The 16,195-nt window shown below is 42.3% G+C and overlaps 2 protein-coding genes across 3 annotated transcripts in view; one reads left to right on the top strand and one right to left on the bottom strand.

The window, feature by feature from the left end:
• Window positions 1–341: 341 nt before the first annotated feature.
• gnb2 (guanine nucleotide binding protein (G protein), beta polypeptide 2) lies at window positions 342–8,408 on the top strand. 2 transcript variants are annotated; one of them, XM_041951663.1, is made up of 10 exons: window positions 342–403; window positions 2,124–2,203; window positions 2,287–2,325; window positions 2,851–2,957; window positions 3,543–3,606; window positions 3,873–4,035; window positions 4,935–5,001; window positions 5,079–5,280; window positions 6,377–6,593; window positions 7,240–8,408. In XM_041951663.1, exons 2-10 carry the CDS (start codon window positions 2,147–2,149, stop codon window positions 7,344–7,346), a joined length of 1,023 nt encoding a protein of 340 aa, XP_041807597.1. In that variant the 5' UTR covers window positions 342–403; window positions 2,124–2,146; the 3' UTR covers window positions 7,347–8,408. The 2 variants fall into 2 exon arrangements, with proteins under 2 accessions (XP_041807597.1, XP_041807596.1); XM_041951662.1 differs by lacking the exon at window positions 342–403 and having other exon boundaries at window positions 897–2,203.
• A 1,263-nt stretch (window positions 8,409–9,671) lies between these two features.
• Window positions 9,672–16,195, bottom strand: part of mink1 (misshapen-like kinase 1) — a 33,795-nt gene continuing 27,271 nt past the window's right edge. Inside the window, exons 28-31 of the mRNA XM_041951982.1 lie at window positions 16,044–16,193; window positions 15,799–15,958; window positions 15,563–15,702; window positions 9,672–15,467 (exon numbers count right to left, since the gene is read on the bottom strand). Coding sequence (XP_041807916.1) covers window positions 15,384–15,467; window positions 15,563–15,702; window positions 15,799–15,958; window positions 16,044–16,193 — 534 coding nt within the window. The 3' untranslated portion in view covers window positions 9,672–15,383. The remainder of the gene's footprint in view (window positions 15,468–15,562; window positions 15,703–15,798; window positions 15,959–16,043; window positions 16,194–16,195) is intronic.

Genomic DNA, 16,195 nt, shown 5'->3' with positions numbered 1-16,195 from the left:
CGCGCTGGACGAATGTGTGTTTGCTGACTCGTCGGGCGTGAAAAAGGGGGGAGGAAGAGGAGAAGAAAAAAAAAAAGCGTTCCGGAGAGGAAACGGCAGAGGCGGCTTTCATCTCTTCCAGGGGCTCCGCTGAAGCAGAGAAATGGAAACGTGTGTAGCCCTCCTCCGTCTGCCTGTTTGCTGAAGGATTTGGAAGAAGCAGCCTCATCGTGACACACGGAGCTTTAAGTGGATCTCCTCTGCGTCTCTGCTTTGAATGCGCGAAAAAGACACATAATTCAATCCTCTGAGGGATTTTTTTTTTTTTTTTTTTGGAAGACGTTGCTTTCCTTTTTACCACTCTTTTCTTTTTTTTATACGGCAGGGGGAAAAAAGCAGCAGAAATCATCGGGAGAATTAACAGGTAGCCGCCCATGATCAAGCAGCCCATTGAGCGTAAGATGGCTGGGTGATGGTGCGCCTATTCATGGCATCATTCCGACTAAATTCATTTGACTACATCCGCATTTTAGGAGCTCGGCGTGTGAAACGAGATGTGGTCAGGGCCTTCATCGGCCACTCCGAGCTGATCGATATGTGATGTATGTGCATGTCCTGTATTCGTGGGGCCTGTCCTCCCGTTTGAACACACGGGGACGGTCTGAATGCTGCAGACAGTGATAGAGGAGCCCTCTGAAGAGCTCTGAATGTGGCCGCCTTTCACTTTACTGCGGCTTTGACTCGAGTGCGGAGCTCCCGGGCCGGGCCTGCGCGGTCACCGGAGCCTCACAGTGTCTCTGTCTGACATGCAGCGGCTGCACGGGCTCTGCACTCTCCTCCAGCTGCAGATGTAGCCATGCCGTGTTGGTGGGGTTGCACATCAGATGTGCATCCAGATGGGGTGGGGCAGTCACACTTTGCATCATGTAATTTGAATTTCTGTGTGCTCCACGGCCATAAACTCCCTTAAATGTGCAGGCACTGAGAAGAGGCCTGATCCTGCCTTTACCTAACCCTCCTCATCTGCAGCATGGTGGAGGTAGCCTCCTGTCTGCAGTCAGCCGTACATCAGTGCAGGTGGAGGCTGTGTTATATGTCTTTATTTACACTCTTCTCCTCTCTGTCCGTTGGCATGACTTCAGCTCAAATCTGCCTGTCCTCCAGTCCCGTGCTCACAGGCAACAAAAACATGCATCCGAGCATCTGGCTGGACCCATCCAGGCCTGATCTCTGATGCATCTGATGTACCCCCCCTCCCTTCAGCATTTCTCCTCCTCATTGGCTAAATGAGCAGCTGTGCCAGGAGACCGAAACCCATGATGCTCCCCTTTTGGCTTCCATTAGTGCCGTGTGATCCATCTGGTCGCAGGTCCCTCCAGGGAACAGTGACCTACTGTAGCTAATTGCTCTTCCTCTGCAGCGTGCACTGTATGGAGTGTTATTGTGGATTTGAATAGCCTCACAAATGCAAATAGAAGCGCTGCGGCTGGGAAGCTGTTTGACTGTGTAACTGTGTGGCTATCAGGAACAGGAAGTGCTGCTTCCGACTGAAAGCTTGATATGATGTGCTGTGTGTGTGTGTGACCCCAGTTGGCCCTTAGCTAAAGGATACATCTCCTGCCAGTCTTGGATATAGTTGTGTTGATGTTTAGGTGCCGCAGTAGCCTCAGATGACAGGAAGAACCATAAAATGACTGTCCAAGTTGTGACCTGACACACGACTTGTGAGTGCAGAGTGTAACAAGTGGCTTTAAAGGGAGTGTTCGCTCAGTATCTGCTGCCTGGCTGCGATGCAGGCTGCTCGATAGCAGCTTTGTCATTCCAGATTATTCTCCTCAGTTAAACCAGGCATGGTTGCACAGCCATAAACAGATTACAAGGTTTTTTTCTCACTGTGTGGGGTTCAGTAAACCTTAGAGATTAAAATGTGTGGGGGTTTTTTTATTTCATTATTTCTTTTCCAAATGTGGGACAAACAGTATTTTAAGCAAATTATTTGACTTAATTGCTTAATTTGTGATGAAAGTGGATTCTTGGATTACTGGATTATGAAAGCGTGAAACTTTGCTAAACAGAAAGGGCAGTCATTTTTATGAATTCTGCAGTTGATACCTCATGTAAATCAGAGTGCGATATTTGAACAGGTGACGGCTCGGACAGATCCAAAATGAGTGAGCTGGAGCAGCTTCGTCAGGAGGCAGAGCAGCTTAGGAACCAGATAAGAGTGAGTCAGAACATTTCATAGTTTGGTTTTTATCTGTAGCGTGATACTGCTGATATATTTACCTGTTGTTTTATGTCCATTAGGATGCCAGGAAAGCATGTGGGGATTCAACCCTGACACAGGTAAGTGCCACTGAATGCCCCACATGGTAAGGCACGCAGCTATGATAAATGTCTGTCTTTTTGGGGGGTCAGTGGTTACTATTGGCTTGGTGACCATCCATATGGATAAAAAGCTCATGAAAGAAACTTAACAGGTTTTAAAGACCAGGACCAACAGGAAAAAGCTACTTGAAATCTTTTTTTTTAATATGAAATCTTACTTACGGTTTTTGAAAAATAGATTAATTGTTGATGTTTTAAACCCAATTTCCACTGCCATGATCCCCAGAGGTATGAACCTGGTGCCTGCCGATGAGTGTAAGCAAGTTCCTCATGGTCTTGTACTTTGTTTTCCATATTAATATAATGGTTTATAATTTCATTTGTACGTATAAATGTATTCATATCATCAAATTCGCTCCTAAATGTTGTTACATTCTGTAGAAACGTCGCAGTGGAACCATCCCGCAAACACAGTCATCAGTGAAAAGGCCTAATTTCATGAGAACTAATTGAACTTTGATTAACCTCTCTCTATTAACCTAGATAACTGCTGGCCTGGATCCCGTGGGGAGGATCCAGATGAGGACGAGGCGTACCCTGCGGGGCCACCTCGCTAAGATCTACGCCATGCACTGGGGTTCAGACTCAAGGTGAGCGTGCCCTGCACCGAACCTTTTCTATTGCTGACTCTGACTGGGATTAAATCATTTCACTGCACTGGGGCTGTGCGTCACTGAAACGCACCGTTACAACTTCCCCTGATGTGGCTCAAATGAACACTTTGAACTGCCACTGCAGCAACTTTACACGGGACAAGGTGTTACATCTGAGTGTGGAGATCAAAACGAAACAACCAACAACGCATCAGCCAGTCTGCCCAATACTTTGGTTTCTTCCTTCACAACTAGTCGCACTCCCAACAACCTCAGCTGTGTGTTTAGTGCTGATTAGCACGCTAGCAAGCTAACACGCTAAACAAAGATGGTGAACGTGGTGAAGGTTATACCTGCTACCCATCTCAACTTGCTTGAAACATGTTGCTGCCTTGTATTTGGTAAAACCTACATTTTCAGTGTTCAACATTTTGCCTGTATCACTGGTGGACCGGTCACTGTGCAAGCCGTTTGTTTCAACTGGGAGTCGATTGTGTATATTTTTCAGAAAATGCACACTGGGCTGAAATGAATGCCCGTTGATACATACGGTATGAAATGTTTGAATGTTTGTCTCCGCAGGCTTTTGGTCAGTGCCTCTCAAGATGGAAAACTGATCGTGTGGGACAGCTACACCACTAACAAGGTACCGTCAGCGGAGTAATTCCTCCCCTCAGTTCATCAGCTGGAGGAACAGTCACACTTGGCCTCTGTCCGAACTGGAAGTGAAAGTGGAATAAAGCCCTTCTCTTGTAGGAGTGTGGTTGACTCATAACAGCTTCCTTTACAACTATGACTTATTGTAACATTAACAGTGGCATTAGCACTCAGTTTTCAGCGTGCTGCTGACCTATTTTTATGCTCTGCTGAAGGGTTTATGTTTGGTTTGCTTCTGCTCCAAACCCCTCCTAGATCCACGCCATCCCCCTGCGCTCCTCCTGGGTGATGACCTGTGCGTACGCCCCCTCCGGGAACTACGTCGCCTGCGGAGGCCTCGACAACATCTGCTCCATCTACTGCTTGAAGACTCGCGAGGGCAACGTCAGGGTCAGCAGGGAGCTACCTGGCCATACAGGTGAGGGAACGCGCTGGGAGGGAACTCTCTGCTGCTTCCGTTCGGCTCTTCCTGCGAGCTGATGAGCTGTTTCAGACGAGCGTGCAGCAGTGCCCTGCCTCGTGGGAAGGCTCCGCTCCCAAACCACTAAACAATGAAGATTTCATTTACATGGTTAATTAATCGCAGGGCAACACAGTCTTAATGAGCTGAGACATCAAAACCTGCCTGTGAGACTCCGATTTGTGACACTGTACGTAGCTGCTGTACATTATTAGACTGAACACATTTCTATTTTGGGAAGTGACACGGGATGGATTTATTCACAAAACACACAACAATCACAGCCTGCTCCAGACGAAGAGCAATGATGATGTTCCACATAAGATTTAGATTTTTCAGTATTCAGATTAAAATCCCTCCATACGGTGTCCTCTTCCTGTTCCGCTGAGCTCTGAGGTGATAGATTCACCTGCTGTTATTACTGTGCCTTCACATCAACAAGCTTTATGAGCGCTTAGGGCCATTTTCCCAGGGTTTTGCCTGTCAGGCTACAGTGCATACAGTCACCCTGAGGTTATATCTTATAAGTGATGGTTTGAAGTAGTTCATGAATTACAGATATTTGCATTCCATAGCAATTCAAATTAGTTCTATAATAAAAGCACGATAACCATGATAACCAGTCCTATCATAAATTACTTGCTAAATTTTAAGTGCATGAGATGGCGTGCACATATTTTTTTGACTTTGTCCCAATGTTTTGTACATTCAGTGTACTGTTACCATCATATTCCTATTTTGTGCTTATTTTATTACAGCAGACGCTAGTAATGCCACTCTAATGTATCTATTTTCATATGCAAGTTTCATCCAGCTCCACAGCAGAAACTCAACACCTGTGCTGTCTGTCCTCTCAGGTTACCTGTCATGTTGCCGTTTCATTGATGACAATCAAATCATCACGAGTTCAGGAGACACCACATGGTGAGCCAAACACAGACGAGTGCGAAACACGTTTTCCTGAGCCAATCTGTGTCTTAACGCTGCGCTCTCTGCCCCAGTGCTCTGTGGGACATCGAGACGAGTCAGCAGACCACGGTTTTCTCGGGCCACAGCGGCGACGTCATGAGTCTGTCCCTGTCGCCCGACCTCCGCACCTTTGTGTCGGGAGCCTGCGATGCCTCAGTCAAGCTGTGGGACATCAGGGACAGCATGTGCCGGCAGACCTTCACAGGCCACGAGTCGGACATCAACGCCATCTGTGTGAGTATGCTCAGGGCAACTGCAATGTCTAATATGTATCTTCATTCATACTGTTTTATTATGTGGGATCACAGATGCATATTTTCTTGAAGCTCTGGAGGTCGCTTACTTTGCTTATACCCACATAAAAAATATGTAGCATATAGTAATAGATGTGCAAAATGTAGCTAAGCATTTTATTAATGGTCTTTAAAGCTGCATCGCTAACCAGTGGACAGAGAACATACTTTGGGTCAACACATCTTGACAGAAAAAAAACAAGCGATATTAAAACATGCTGCAGGATAAGTCTGAGCCCAGAGATAAGATCTCACAAAGAGAGGATCGTCTTCTGAGAGTACATTGCAATATTCAGTCATTTGTAAATGGACCTCTGAGAGATACTGCTTGAGGTCTAATGATCGTATTTGTACATACAGTCTCACATGTCACAGCACATTTTGACCCTCAGACGAACAATCGTCCTTTAATTAATAGACAGTTGCTCTTTGTTCATTCATCCATCTTCCTCAAGAGAGTTTCTTTCTCAGCTTCAGTTCGCCAAGAACTAAAGGTTGAACGCTGAATCTCAGTTTCACTTTTGATACGTTTAACACCTGCCGGTACTTCAACGGTTTCACATGAGAAACACAAACAAAACAACAAAAAAGGGCAAAGTATAACCCAGGATAGTGCACATAATCATAAATATCACATTAACACAAACCAATAAGAGCATTAAATTTTATTACAATTATAAAGTGTTTGTCAGCAGATACAGTAGATCTATTGGAAATATGTTCCAAGTACCTGGCTTTGGTGTCAGCCCCCTGTGTCTGTCTGACACACCATCAGCAGAGCAGCTCCAGGATTGTCTGTGACGTCACACACTGTCTTGTCTCCAGCTTTGGCAGGGATTTAAACTGGGAGCACGCTAAAGGATTAACAAGATTATCAATTAACACCGTCTCTCAGACTGATCAGATTCAGTCCACCAGTAGCCAATGAGAACAGCTTTCTGTCACATTACTTGTAGTCTATTAGTATCTGTTTACATGTTCATGAAGAGTCCTCCACACTTCCTGCTTCTCATCCGTCTTCCCGCACTCCTCCTCAGTTCTTTCCCAACGGCAGCGCCTTCGCCACAGGCTCCGACGACGCCACCTGCAGGCTGTTTGACCTGCGTGCAGACCAGGAGCTCAGCCTCTACTGCCATGACAACATCATCTGTGGCATCACCTCCGTGGCTTTCTCACGCTCCGGCCGCTTGCTGCTGGCTGGTTATGATGACTTTAACTGCAACATCTGGGATGCCATGAAGGGAGACAGAGCAGGTGGGTGGGTGGGGAAACACACAGCTGTGTGCCGGTGTGATGAAGCTGAAGTGGGGATTATATTGATTAGAGATACTTTATTGGGACCTTTTTAGATTTTTTGTAGCCATTTGTAATTTTTTGTCACCCCCTTTAATATTTGTGCAGTTTACACACTTCACCATCAGCTAAAACTTCTATATAAGAGTTATAGGATGTTTAATCTGAATGCAAAAAAAAAAAAAATAATAATAATACAACAGTCTTCACTAACAAGGAAAAGTGCCATATTGTATCCGGCAAAATAACACACACACACAATGCAAAATTTGAACAGGACATAATGCTTCATTTCAATATGGACTTGAGAGGTTAATTTGCCTGTGAAGGGAAAGCATATGTGTAATAATATCCTGCAAATCAATCAATCAGTGTAAAGCAAAATGACTAGAGCTCCAGTGAATTCACACGTCTCAAGCTGTTATTTTGTAAAGAAAAATGTACATCTGGGGTTGAAAGGCCCGCCCTGTGTTGCAAGTTCAAGCAGTCGTAAACACTGGGTTTCTGTGTTCTGTGGAGTTTTTAAAGAGTATTTTTACCCACAGTCTGGAGAGCAAAACATTTGACATAACAAGTCTTCTTTTGTTTGTCCTCGTCCCTCCTGCAGGAGTCCTGGCCGGCCATGACAATCGTGTGAGCTGTCTGGGTGTGACGGATGATGGCATGGCGGTGTCCACCGGCTCCTGGGATAGCTTCCTTAAGATTTGGAACTGAGCCATGCACATAAGCTACACACACACACACACACACACACACACAGCTCCGATCTTGGGCCACAGTTTGCACCCTGTATTCACTGTATGTAAGATTCAACAGACAAACTGCAACATTGTACTGTACATAATATATATGACTTAGGTATGAGTTTACACAAACACACACACACTGTATGCAGGACAAGACGACACCAGAGCTGAACACATGCCCACACTACCTACAGCTGATTTAAGTGCACAGCATCAAGGCTACAGTACTACACACACACACACACACACAAACACACACACACACACACACATAATCTGTAAAAATGTGACCAAATACAGTTGGATCTTCAGCTGCTCAAATAAACACACAAATGCCACTATGACCTGAAGCCTTTTAACACGTCGAACACACTCATTCACGCACACACACAGACACACACTTTTACCTGAGAGACACTGCTCCTCCAGTTAAACAGGGGAGAAGACGTTATTGGACAATTCTGTCTTTGTTTACAATGAAGTCCAAAATGCACTTCAGACAAATTTTTCTGTACTATTTTTGTCTCGGTACCACACGTATCTCAGTGATGCTAATGTGGAGGAAGAACAGTCATGGAAGAGAACAGACATGCGAGTCCATTAATACTGAAAAACAAATCACCACTGACAGACAGGATGGACCGATGCTCGGCAGAGTCCGGGGAAAACGTCAACTCTTATCTTCATCTGGCTCAAAACATCATGTAGTCACTGTTTTTATAGATATGTACCCCCACATAAAGTACAGTACATTTGCTCTTAAGTTTTTGTTTTATTCAGCCTTTTTTTTTTTTTTTACACTTATTTTGTTCATGTTCTCCCTGTGTGCCTCAGATACACTTTAAGGATTATTAATAGAGAATATTGATAAAGTTAAATTAACAAAAACAAAAGATCTGAGATTCAGAAAGTGGGTGAAAAATAAAAGCATTATAAGACACATCTTAATAAAGCAGGAGCCAGTATTCATACTTTGACTTTGTCAATGTATTATCTGGATGTAACAATGGTATAATTGTACATAATATTAATAAATAATAGCCTCTCCTGCCAGCGATTGTGGTTTCTTTTTTTAAAGTGCTGGTTGGAATGTTTTTTTATACGCTTGGAAGGTGATGAAATCAATGGAAAGTAAGTGCAGATTCACTTAACAAAATGTCTATTATAGATGCTGATTGGCAAAACACATGTTGACCTATGCTGTTAAATGACCAGTAATTCTAGTTTGTTATTCTTGTTTTGCAAACATTTGGCATAAACATTGAAAAGAGGGTTGCTTTTTAGAATCTCTTCAAGGGAAATTTTGTTCAGTCATTGAAGCTTAGGAATCCACCTCAATAGTTGATTAAGGCCCATTAGCCCATTAGTAACAGCATGTTCTGGAAACTGGTGCCACAAAATGACCCACATAACTGAGTTTGCCCTTCAGTGATCTAAAAATATCCCATTTAAAAACAATATAATAAAACCAGTATAATAGCAGAAAATACAAAGCTGGGAATACACCAGCACATCTTGGGGATATAACAGCATATCTCTAACCTATTTAATGAGAAATGTGAACCTGAACCACCAGTGACATGTTGTCTTGAATGTTATGAATCAGCTGATCTGTGTTTCTACTGGACAAGAAGAAAAAAACAAGTCATCTGCATTCAGGTCAGAGCAATGTTTGGTATCTTTCCCAATCATTAGTGCTTGTTAACAGGCTAACAGTGCAGGTAAGTTGTTTGCTTTGTGTTTTCCTGGTAGAGATGCATCTTTTCTGCAGGATTGAAGTGTTTTTGCCTTCAGCCACCAGGTGGTGCAGCTCTATCAGCACCTCTGGTCCACATGAGACGGATGAAAGGTTTATCCTAAAAACATTGTGTTTCAGTAAAAGCATTCATCAGTCTATCAGTATCAGCATACCTGTGAAAACTGTCTGCTGTAAAGAGAAAACTGTGACTTTCTTTAAAATAAAGTAGTTCCATATATGTAAAAGAAATGCAGAGACAGGGACAACAGGCTCAAGCAAATTTTAGCACCATCATGTGGTGAAACACTGAGGTATCTTTAATGTGTTCACTCCCATATTGTTAAAGGCCTTGCACAAGGCTTTGATTTTAATTATTCTGTCTGATTAGGCCTGTTCTCAGGATTGTGTGGGCAGCTACAGACTCATTTTACCTTTGTTGCACCTGTTGAGGAGGACAAATCACACCTTTATCATTCTTATTAGCACACGGAAGTCTGGCGACCTCACGTATTCCCAGCAGCAAAGAAATGAAACACGACTAATGCAGACTAAAGTGAGATCAAGGTATTTTATTTTTCAAACAATTCTGTATTAAGACATGAATTCATTCAACACAATCTTTTGAAAGTTTAAAGTTTATCAGTCTATGAAATACAATCTGGAGTTAACCTCTCACAAGTAACACAGACGCGCGCACACACACTAAAACAAAGATGCAAAGATGTTTACCGTCTCTTTAAAAAAAAGTTATTGAAAAAGAATAATAGATATTGTAGTTCCGTCCAAAGATCCACGTCGTTTTAGAGCTCCCCAAGTTTGATCTGCCTCACTCCCAGCTACAGCAGCTGATCCATTCATACGTCATTGATTAGAAATGTAGGCTATGAGAGAAGAGTGCCTCATCAGAATATTATCTATCATCTATTTATCAATAGTTCATAAAGGCAGTTTGTGGGATTTCATTACAGCACAACAAGAACAAGCATCCCAACAGGTGATTGTGTTAAACTGACAGAGAGAAGCAGTTATTTCTTGTGATAACAAAAAGAAAAAAGTAAAAGTACAGAACCATTTCTGTTACGAGCGACACACAAACTAGCCTACATTCAGTCTGCCAAAGGCCACTGAACATCACCTCCTGCGAGTCACACTGCCACCGTTTTTCATTTGTTCAATGCTTGTATTGCTTCTTCAAGAGAGACGTCACCATCCGTCAGGGCAACCGTCTCTCAGGACGTTGTTCTACACCTTCCGCGCTCCACCTACGACTCGGTGGTGCCTCCTTTTTTCTGATGACAAACTTTGTGCCGAGTTACATGAATTCAGCGGTGAAACGCGTTCATACTTACAGACTGACGCGAAGTTTCCCTAAAACTTAGGTGTTGTGAGGTTCAGGTCATTTAATGGCTCTTGGCACAAAATTATATAGCACTTTTACACCTGAAGGTGCTTTTAAAAGGGGAATCAACGACCAGAACTGCTCATCTGTGCAACAAACACCCTATTGTAAGAATGTCTGCCTGATAAAATTAGACAACAAGCTTCATTTTTGGAAGGGACTGCCTCAATCAACCTCACCCAAAAACTAGAGAGAAATATTTATCACATGGCTTTGAAATCAATTTTCTTAAATTTGCAAAATAAGGGTCGTCCGAAAATACACGTCTGTTTAAATAATGTCCTTGAAAAGCTATCCAGAAAGACAACTGTCAACACAAATCAGGCCATAAAGATGATTAAACAAATATGATGCAATGGTGTTTTCCATTATGTTTTTCTAATGAAAAGTAACACTGTGTACTTTAGATATTTTATTATTATGTTAATTATTATTTAACTGCAAGTTAAGCAGTTTGATGTGCCACACTAAGCTTTCACACCACAGCCGAGGCAGAAATACAGTTAAGTATTCCAAGTAAATTTGACATTATGCAACGCAAGCATGTGTGTTAAAGAAGAACTCCACTGATTTTACACATCAAAGTCTGTCTCCAGGTCTTGTGGAGTACTACAGCATACGTGAAAAAAGCTGTACGAAGCCTTTTGTGGCTCCAGAGGGAACTGTAGGAAGTCTGCCTTGTGTGATGTCACTTAAGGCAGCGTTGGTTGAAGTTGGTTGCAGTCGAGTTGCATTGTGAGTAATGTAGGACATGAGTCCCACTAAATCGATGGAATTCCCCTTTACTTTCATACCAGGTAACAAAAATGCACAAAACTTAAATTTGTCATGAAATGATAATTGTCTTTATTTTCTGTGATCTCCTCTAATTGATCGATTGACTTTTCACTTAAATGCTGCCTTTTTTGATTCACGCCAACAGCCAATAACCTCACAAGGGCCACTGCGCCCTTCACATCATGTGCGATGATCCCCGTCGTCACCAGAGCACATTAACGACCTGTCGACCCGACGGTGACAATTTACACCCGAGGCCAGACCAAACAGCAATCTGTGAGTCACTGCAAGTGTCTGAATCACAGCCGCAGCTGAGCCTTCTTTCAACAAGAAGGCAGACATTATTTTTCTGTTTAGATAACGGAAGTGTTGCAGTCATTGACACTGTCCATAGCTGTCTCAGCTGACAACTCGATTCACTACATCCACCTACTTAGACTGATTACATACTGACAAGTTCGACGACTTCTGAGTGAATGAGGGGGGAAAATAAAACAACTCCATCTCTCTGTTACACTCACTAATAGCTTTGATCTCTCGGTCCTAAAATACATTGTGCTTTGAGTAATAGAGCGGTACACATTTTTTTATATAAATACAAATCTGTCTTATAGATGTACATTCACTTTAATTTCTCAATATAGACTAATTTACATATTTTATAAAATAGGCTCCGCAGAATATGTCAAGCTAGTTTCCCCACTACAAGACCACACAATCACCATCATTTAAGAGCAAGTGCTTACCTCATCTTTGCTGCAAGAACCTATGTTTTCTGAGCAGACATCACACACAGAGTTGAATTTGAGCTGTGCAAAGGTACTAAGTTTTCTCTACAAACACGTTTCATACGTATGGCTTTTCTCTATGCTGGCTCCCACTGTCAGTAGATCCTTTACACGTTACACTGGCTTAATGGGACATGTGTTAACTTATTCGTTATTGCAACCCTCTGAATGGATCATTGTCTGTTGATCATTTTAGTGTATATATGTGGTGCCAAAAAAGCATTTCAAGTCCATCTACAGGATATTCTGGATTTGACTTAAGTGCACTTAACTGGCACAGGACATAAATTATAATGAGGGAGAAATATAGTTGTGCCTCTTCTTCGTGTGATTTCAAGTAAGAGATGGGCGGGGGGGCTCATAACCCATCCTTAAAACCTCTCGCCTTCCCAACTCCAAGGCACTGCTTAAACTGTAAACATGGCAGATTGATAAAAAATTATGGTTTGACCATAAAAAGCATGAGTGCCAGAGCTCCTGGTGGATTGTAAGTATGTCATTTGAAATGCAGGTCATGGCACATAACAGATATCTAAGAATAAAAACACATTCGCTAAAGGGGAAAACAAGTTTGATACAGTACTATATACTCTATTTCAATGGCTTACATGCACACCAAAGTCTGCTCGAGATATATCTGTAAATGTATGTTTACTAAAGTGAAAGTGCTTTCCATGCCCATTCAGTTTGTTTTATAATCTCACCAGAGATTTAAGAATCTATTTATATTATCTTTGATCAAACGCTCTCTGCCCTGACAATATACTGCATTCTTAATAGATTTCTTTTTGACAGCATAAAATATACCTCCTTAGCTTAAAAAGCAACTTTGAGCAGACTACCCCTCTGATCACGAGCCAAGATTCCTTTCATAATAACAAAAAGCTTTTCATACTTGCAGCAGTTTCACAAAAGATTTATTGATGCATTCTCTCAACATTAACATGTCAGCACTGGTGGTCTTACCACTGCATACTAAACTGGGCAATATCAGTGTTTCCTAAATGCAATGATGTGAATTGTGTGATGTCTGCTTCGCTTATTATTTATTAAATCATGCTTTTTTTGCTGATGCTTCTTACTTTTACACTACATACTGCTGCTGTAACACTGCAAATTCCCCCACTGTGGGATTAATAAAGGACTATCTTGTTTATTTATGAGCAGATGAACTAACTTGTTGAAAAATGTCAACATTTTCCAAACGACTCCATGCTAAGATGCATGATAGGAGTGAGGAAAAACCATCTCGTCTTCACCTGTTAATAACAAAGTGCTGTGGCAGCACGGGGTTGTTGTAACCAAGTGAATCATGTGTTGACCTACCCACTGCTGGCAGAAAATCAGCAAGCTACTTCATGAAAAGCTGCCTCATACTCATACCGTATTGTCTGGTGTATGAGAGCACACAGTATCTCCTTTATGCAACTGCCTAAACAAAGCAGACAGCAAATTCCCCTAAAAAGGGGGAAAACCTCTCCACTACTAACAAACACACAGAGTGAACAACTACAGGAAAGCTAATAAAGCATGATACCCAGCAGACGTTTTGGATGTATATAATAAAAGGAACATTGGCCAGTGATCAAAAAGGAAGAGTTTCTTCTCAAATCTCTATAGTCGACTTTTAAGCTCCATTCCCCTTTGGCCTTGATTACCGTAATCAACCCTTGTTGCAGAATATGCTGTGAACTTTGGCAGAATGTATAGATACAAAATATATTAAGTCTTGTGTGTTCCAGCCGTGTTCTCCAAAGTGCCTGATGAGACGGAGCCCTCTGTGGTATTGCAGAGTCACCCCCACATTAAATCTTTCCACTGGCCTAAGACAAATATGAACTGTACCACACCAAGAGCTGTTCTACTGCAATCCCCAGGACAAACACTTCTCACAAAAAGATCCACGCTAGCGAAATAGTCGAAGAACTGAAATATAATACAGTAGAGTAGATCACTGTGGTAGGAGGGTGAAAGGCCTCCGAAAGTGAACTCCCTTAATCACTATGATCTCAGAGACACCCTCCTTCCACGTTTCTCCAACATCCTCATATATTGTCATCATACTCCCTAACACTACCAGCCAAATACATGAAGTCCCCTCTTCAAACAAAGACTTCACAATAATAGCATATATTGCAATATAACAGCAATATAATTACAGTAAAATTAAGGATACCAGTAGGCTAATACCAATACAGAATCACTACATATAAATAACAATTTTTTTGTATTTCGTAAATCTATGAAAAACAAAAAGTTTAGGTACAAGCCTGATGGTTTCACTTAAACCATAGAAAATAAAGGCAAAGCAGGAGATTTCACAGTACTGATTATGTGTACTGTACATTTATGAGACTTTTGATTGGTTTGTATAATTTATTTCTTTTTAAACTGAAATTTATTTTTCCTTTGAAGCATTCAAGGCTTACTTGTCGTGATTAAGAGTTGCAACATCATTTGCAATTCAGGCCAGAAAAAGTTAGTCAAAGCAGGCTGTCTACTACAGATAACTAAAAATATTTAAACAAGCTACTTTGCCCTGACTTCAGTGTCCCTTTGTAATATGTTTTGTACTAAATCCTTCCTTTGAGCCTCCCTGAAATCATGGGAGCCCCAAAGCAATGGGGGATCCACGTGCCACTGCAGGTGGAAGTTCCACCACTTTCTTATTTGACGTTCATGTGGCAACACACTGAATAGAGGTTATATAAGAGGCCTGCAAATGATTCAGATCTAAGTGTAAGGTGCTACCTATTTACAGCTTCATTTCAACATACAGTATAGGTAAATAATGCCTTCTTCAAAACCTACTGTAGAACCATCAAGGAATGTTTTTCACATACTTCACAATTAGGAACTAAATAATCACGACTGAACACAGGTCCACCAAGTAAAGTAAATCAAGACAAGAATATATACAGTACAAATTAATAGATGGTATTAACATTTGAAGCTTCAGTGATTTTTTGTGATGACTTAAGGGAGAGTGTTATCAGGGGGCCTCGGTAGAAACTGTGTCTTAAGGAGTATAGGCTGGAATGGATTTAGAGATTGTGTTTGTCTGTGTTTCTCTATGAGGGTTTGTGAGTGTGTGTGTGTGTGTGTGTGTATGACAGTGTGTGTGTGTGTATGTGTGTGTGTCTCTCTGGAGCATGAGTGCATGAGTGTATGAGTGAGAGCGAGCCGGAGAGAAAGATAGAGAGCTGCTCACATTTGTGTGCATGCGTTTTGTGAGAATTTCAGATGCACTTCCTTCTCCAAACCCCTGCTGGGTCCCACACACTGACCAGAGCAGCTGTTCCTTCACCAGTTCATGATGCAGTTTCTGTTCAAGGTCATGAAGTACACCTGGCTGCTACCTCCAGACCGCACTGATGCAAAGAACACCTGAGAAACAGCAGGGATACAAAGGACGTGTGTCGGTAACATCTTCTATTCAGATGTTATTTATGGCATGTTGAGTGTCTCTCTCTCTCTCCTACCTTGTCATTTCTCTCACAAAGGAACTTCAGCCTCTGAGCTCTTTTGTGCATGAAGACACCATCCAGATGGCCAGTCTCCACAGAACGGATCTCAATGGCCTTTTCTCCCCATCCCATGATCTGATTTGAGCAGATATGAGCTGCAAAGCAAGGTGTAATATTAGAAGCGGCAGGCTGATTGCAGTTTAAATGCATGATGCATCCACTATTATTATTATCTGTTTTTCAACCCGCACCAACAGATGTGGGCATCTCGCCCCACTGCAGGACCACGTCCTTGATGATGCGTCCATAGGTGTTGACATAGACACCCTCGTCCTCGTAACACAGCAGCATCTCCATGCCGTCTGAGCTGGGCAGGAACACAATTGCGTGTGGTGTCACATGACTCTGGATCTGTTTGAGATAAAAACAGAAGGGATGAGCTCCTGTCGACTACACAGCTGACAAAATGCTGCTGTCTGACAGCTGCACTGCTTACATGAACAGGGATATAAATGTCATAGTTGTTTCCGGAGTCCACATCGATGGCATGAAAGCCAGCACAAGAACCGTAGATGACCTTCAACCTCTGACCCTCCTCCACCGTCAGATCGACCAGGACAGGCCTGTGTGGCAGGTCTGCAAAAGACT

Source organism: Chelmon rostratus, chromosome 14, assembly GCF_017976325.1.
Source record: "Chelmon rostratus isolate fCheRos1 chromosome 14, fCheRos1.pri, whole genome shotgun sequence".
Classification (NCBI taxonomy): Eukaryota; Metazoa; Chordata; class Actinopteri; order Chaetodontiformes; family Chaetodontidae; genus Chelmon; species Chelmon rostratus.
This window is presented reverse-complemented; position numbering and strand designations above follow the sequence as displayed.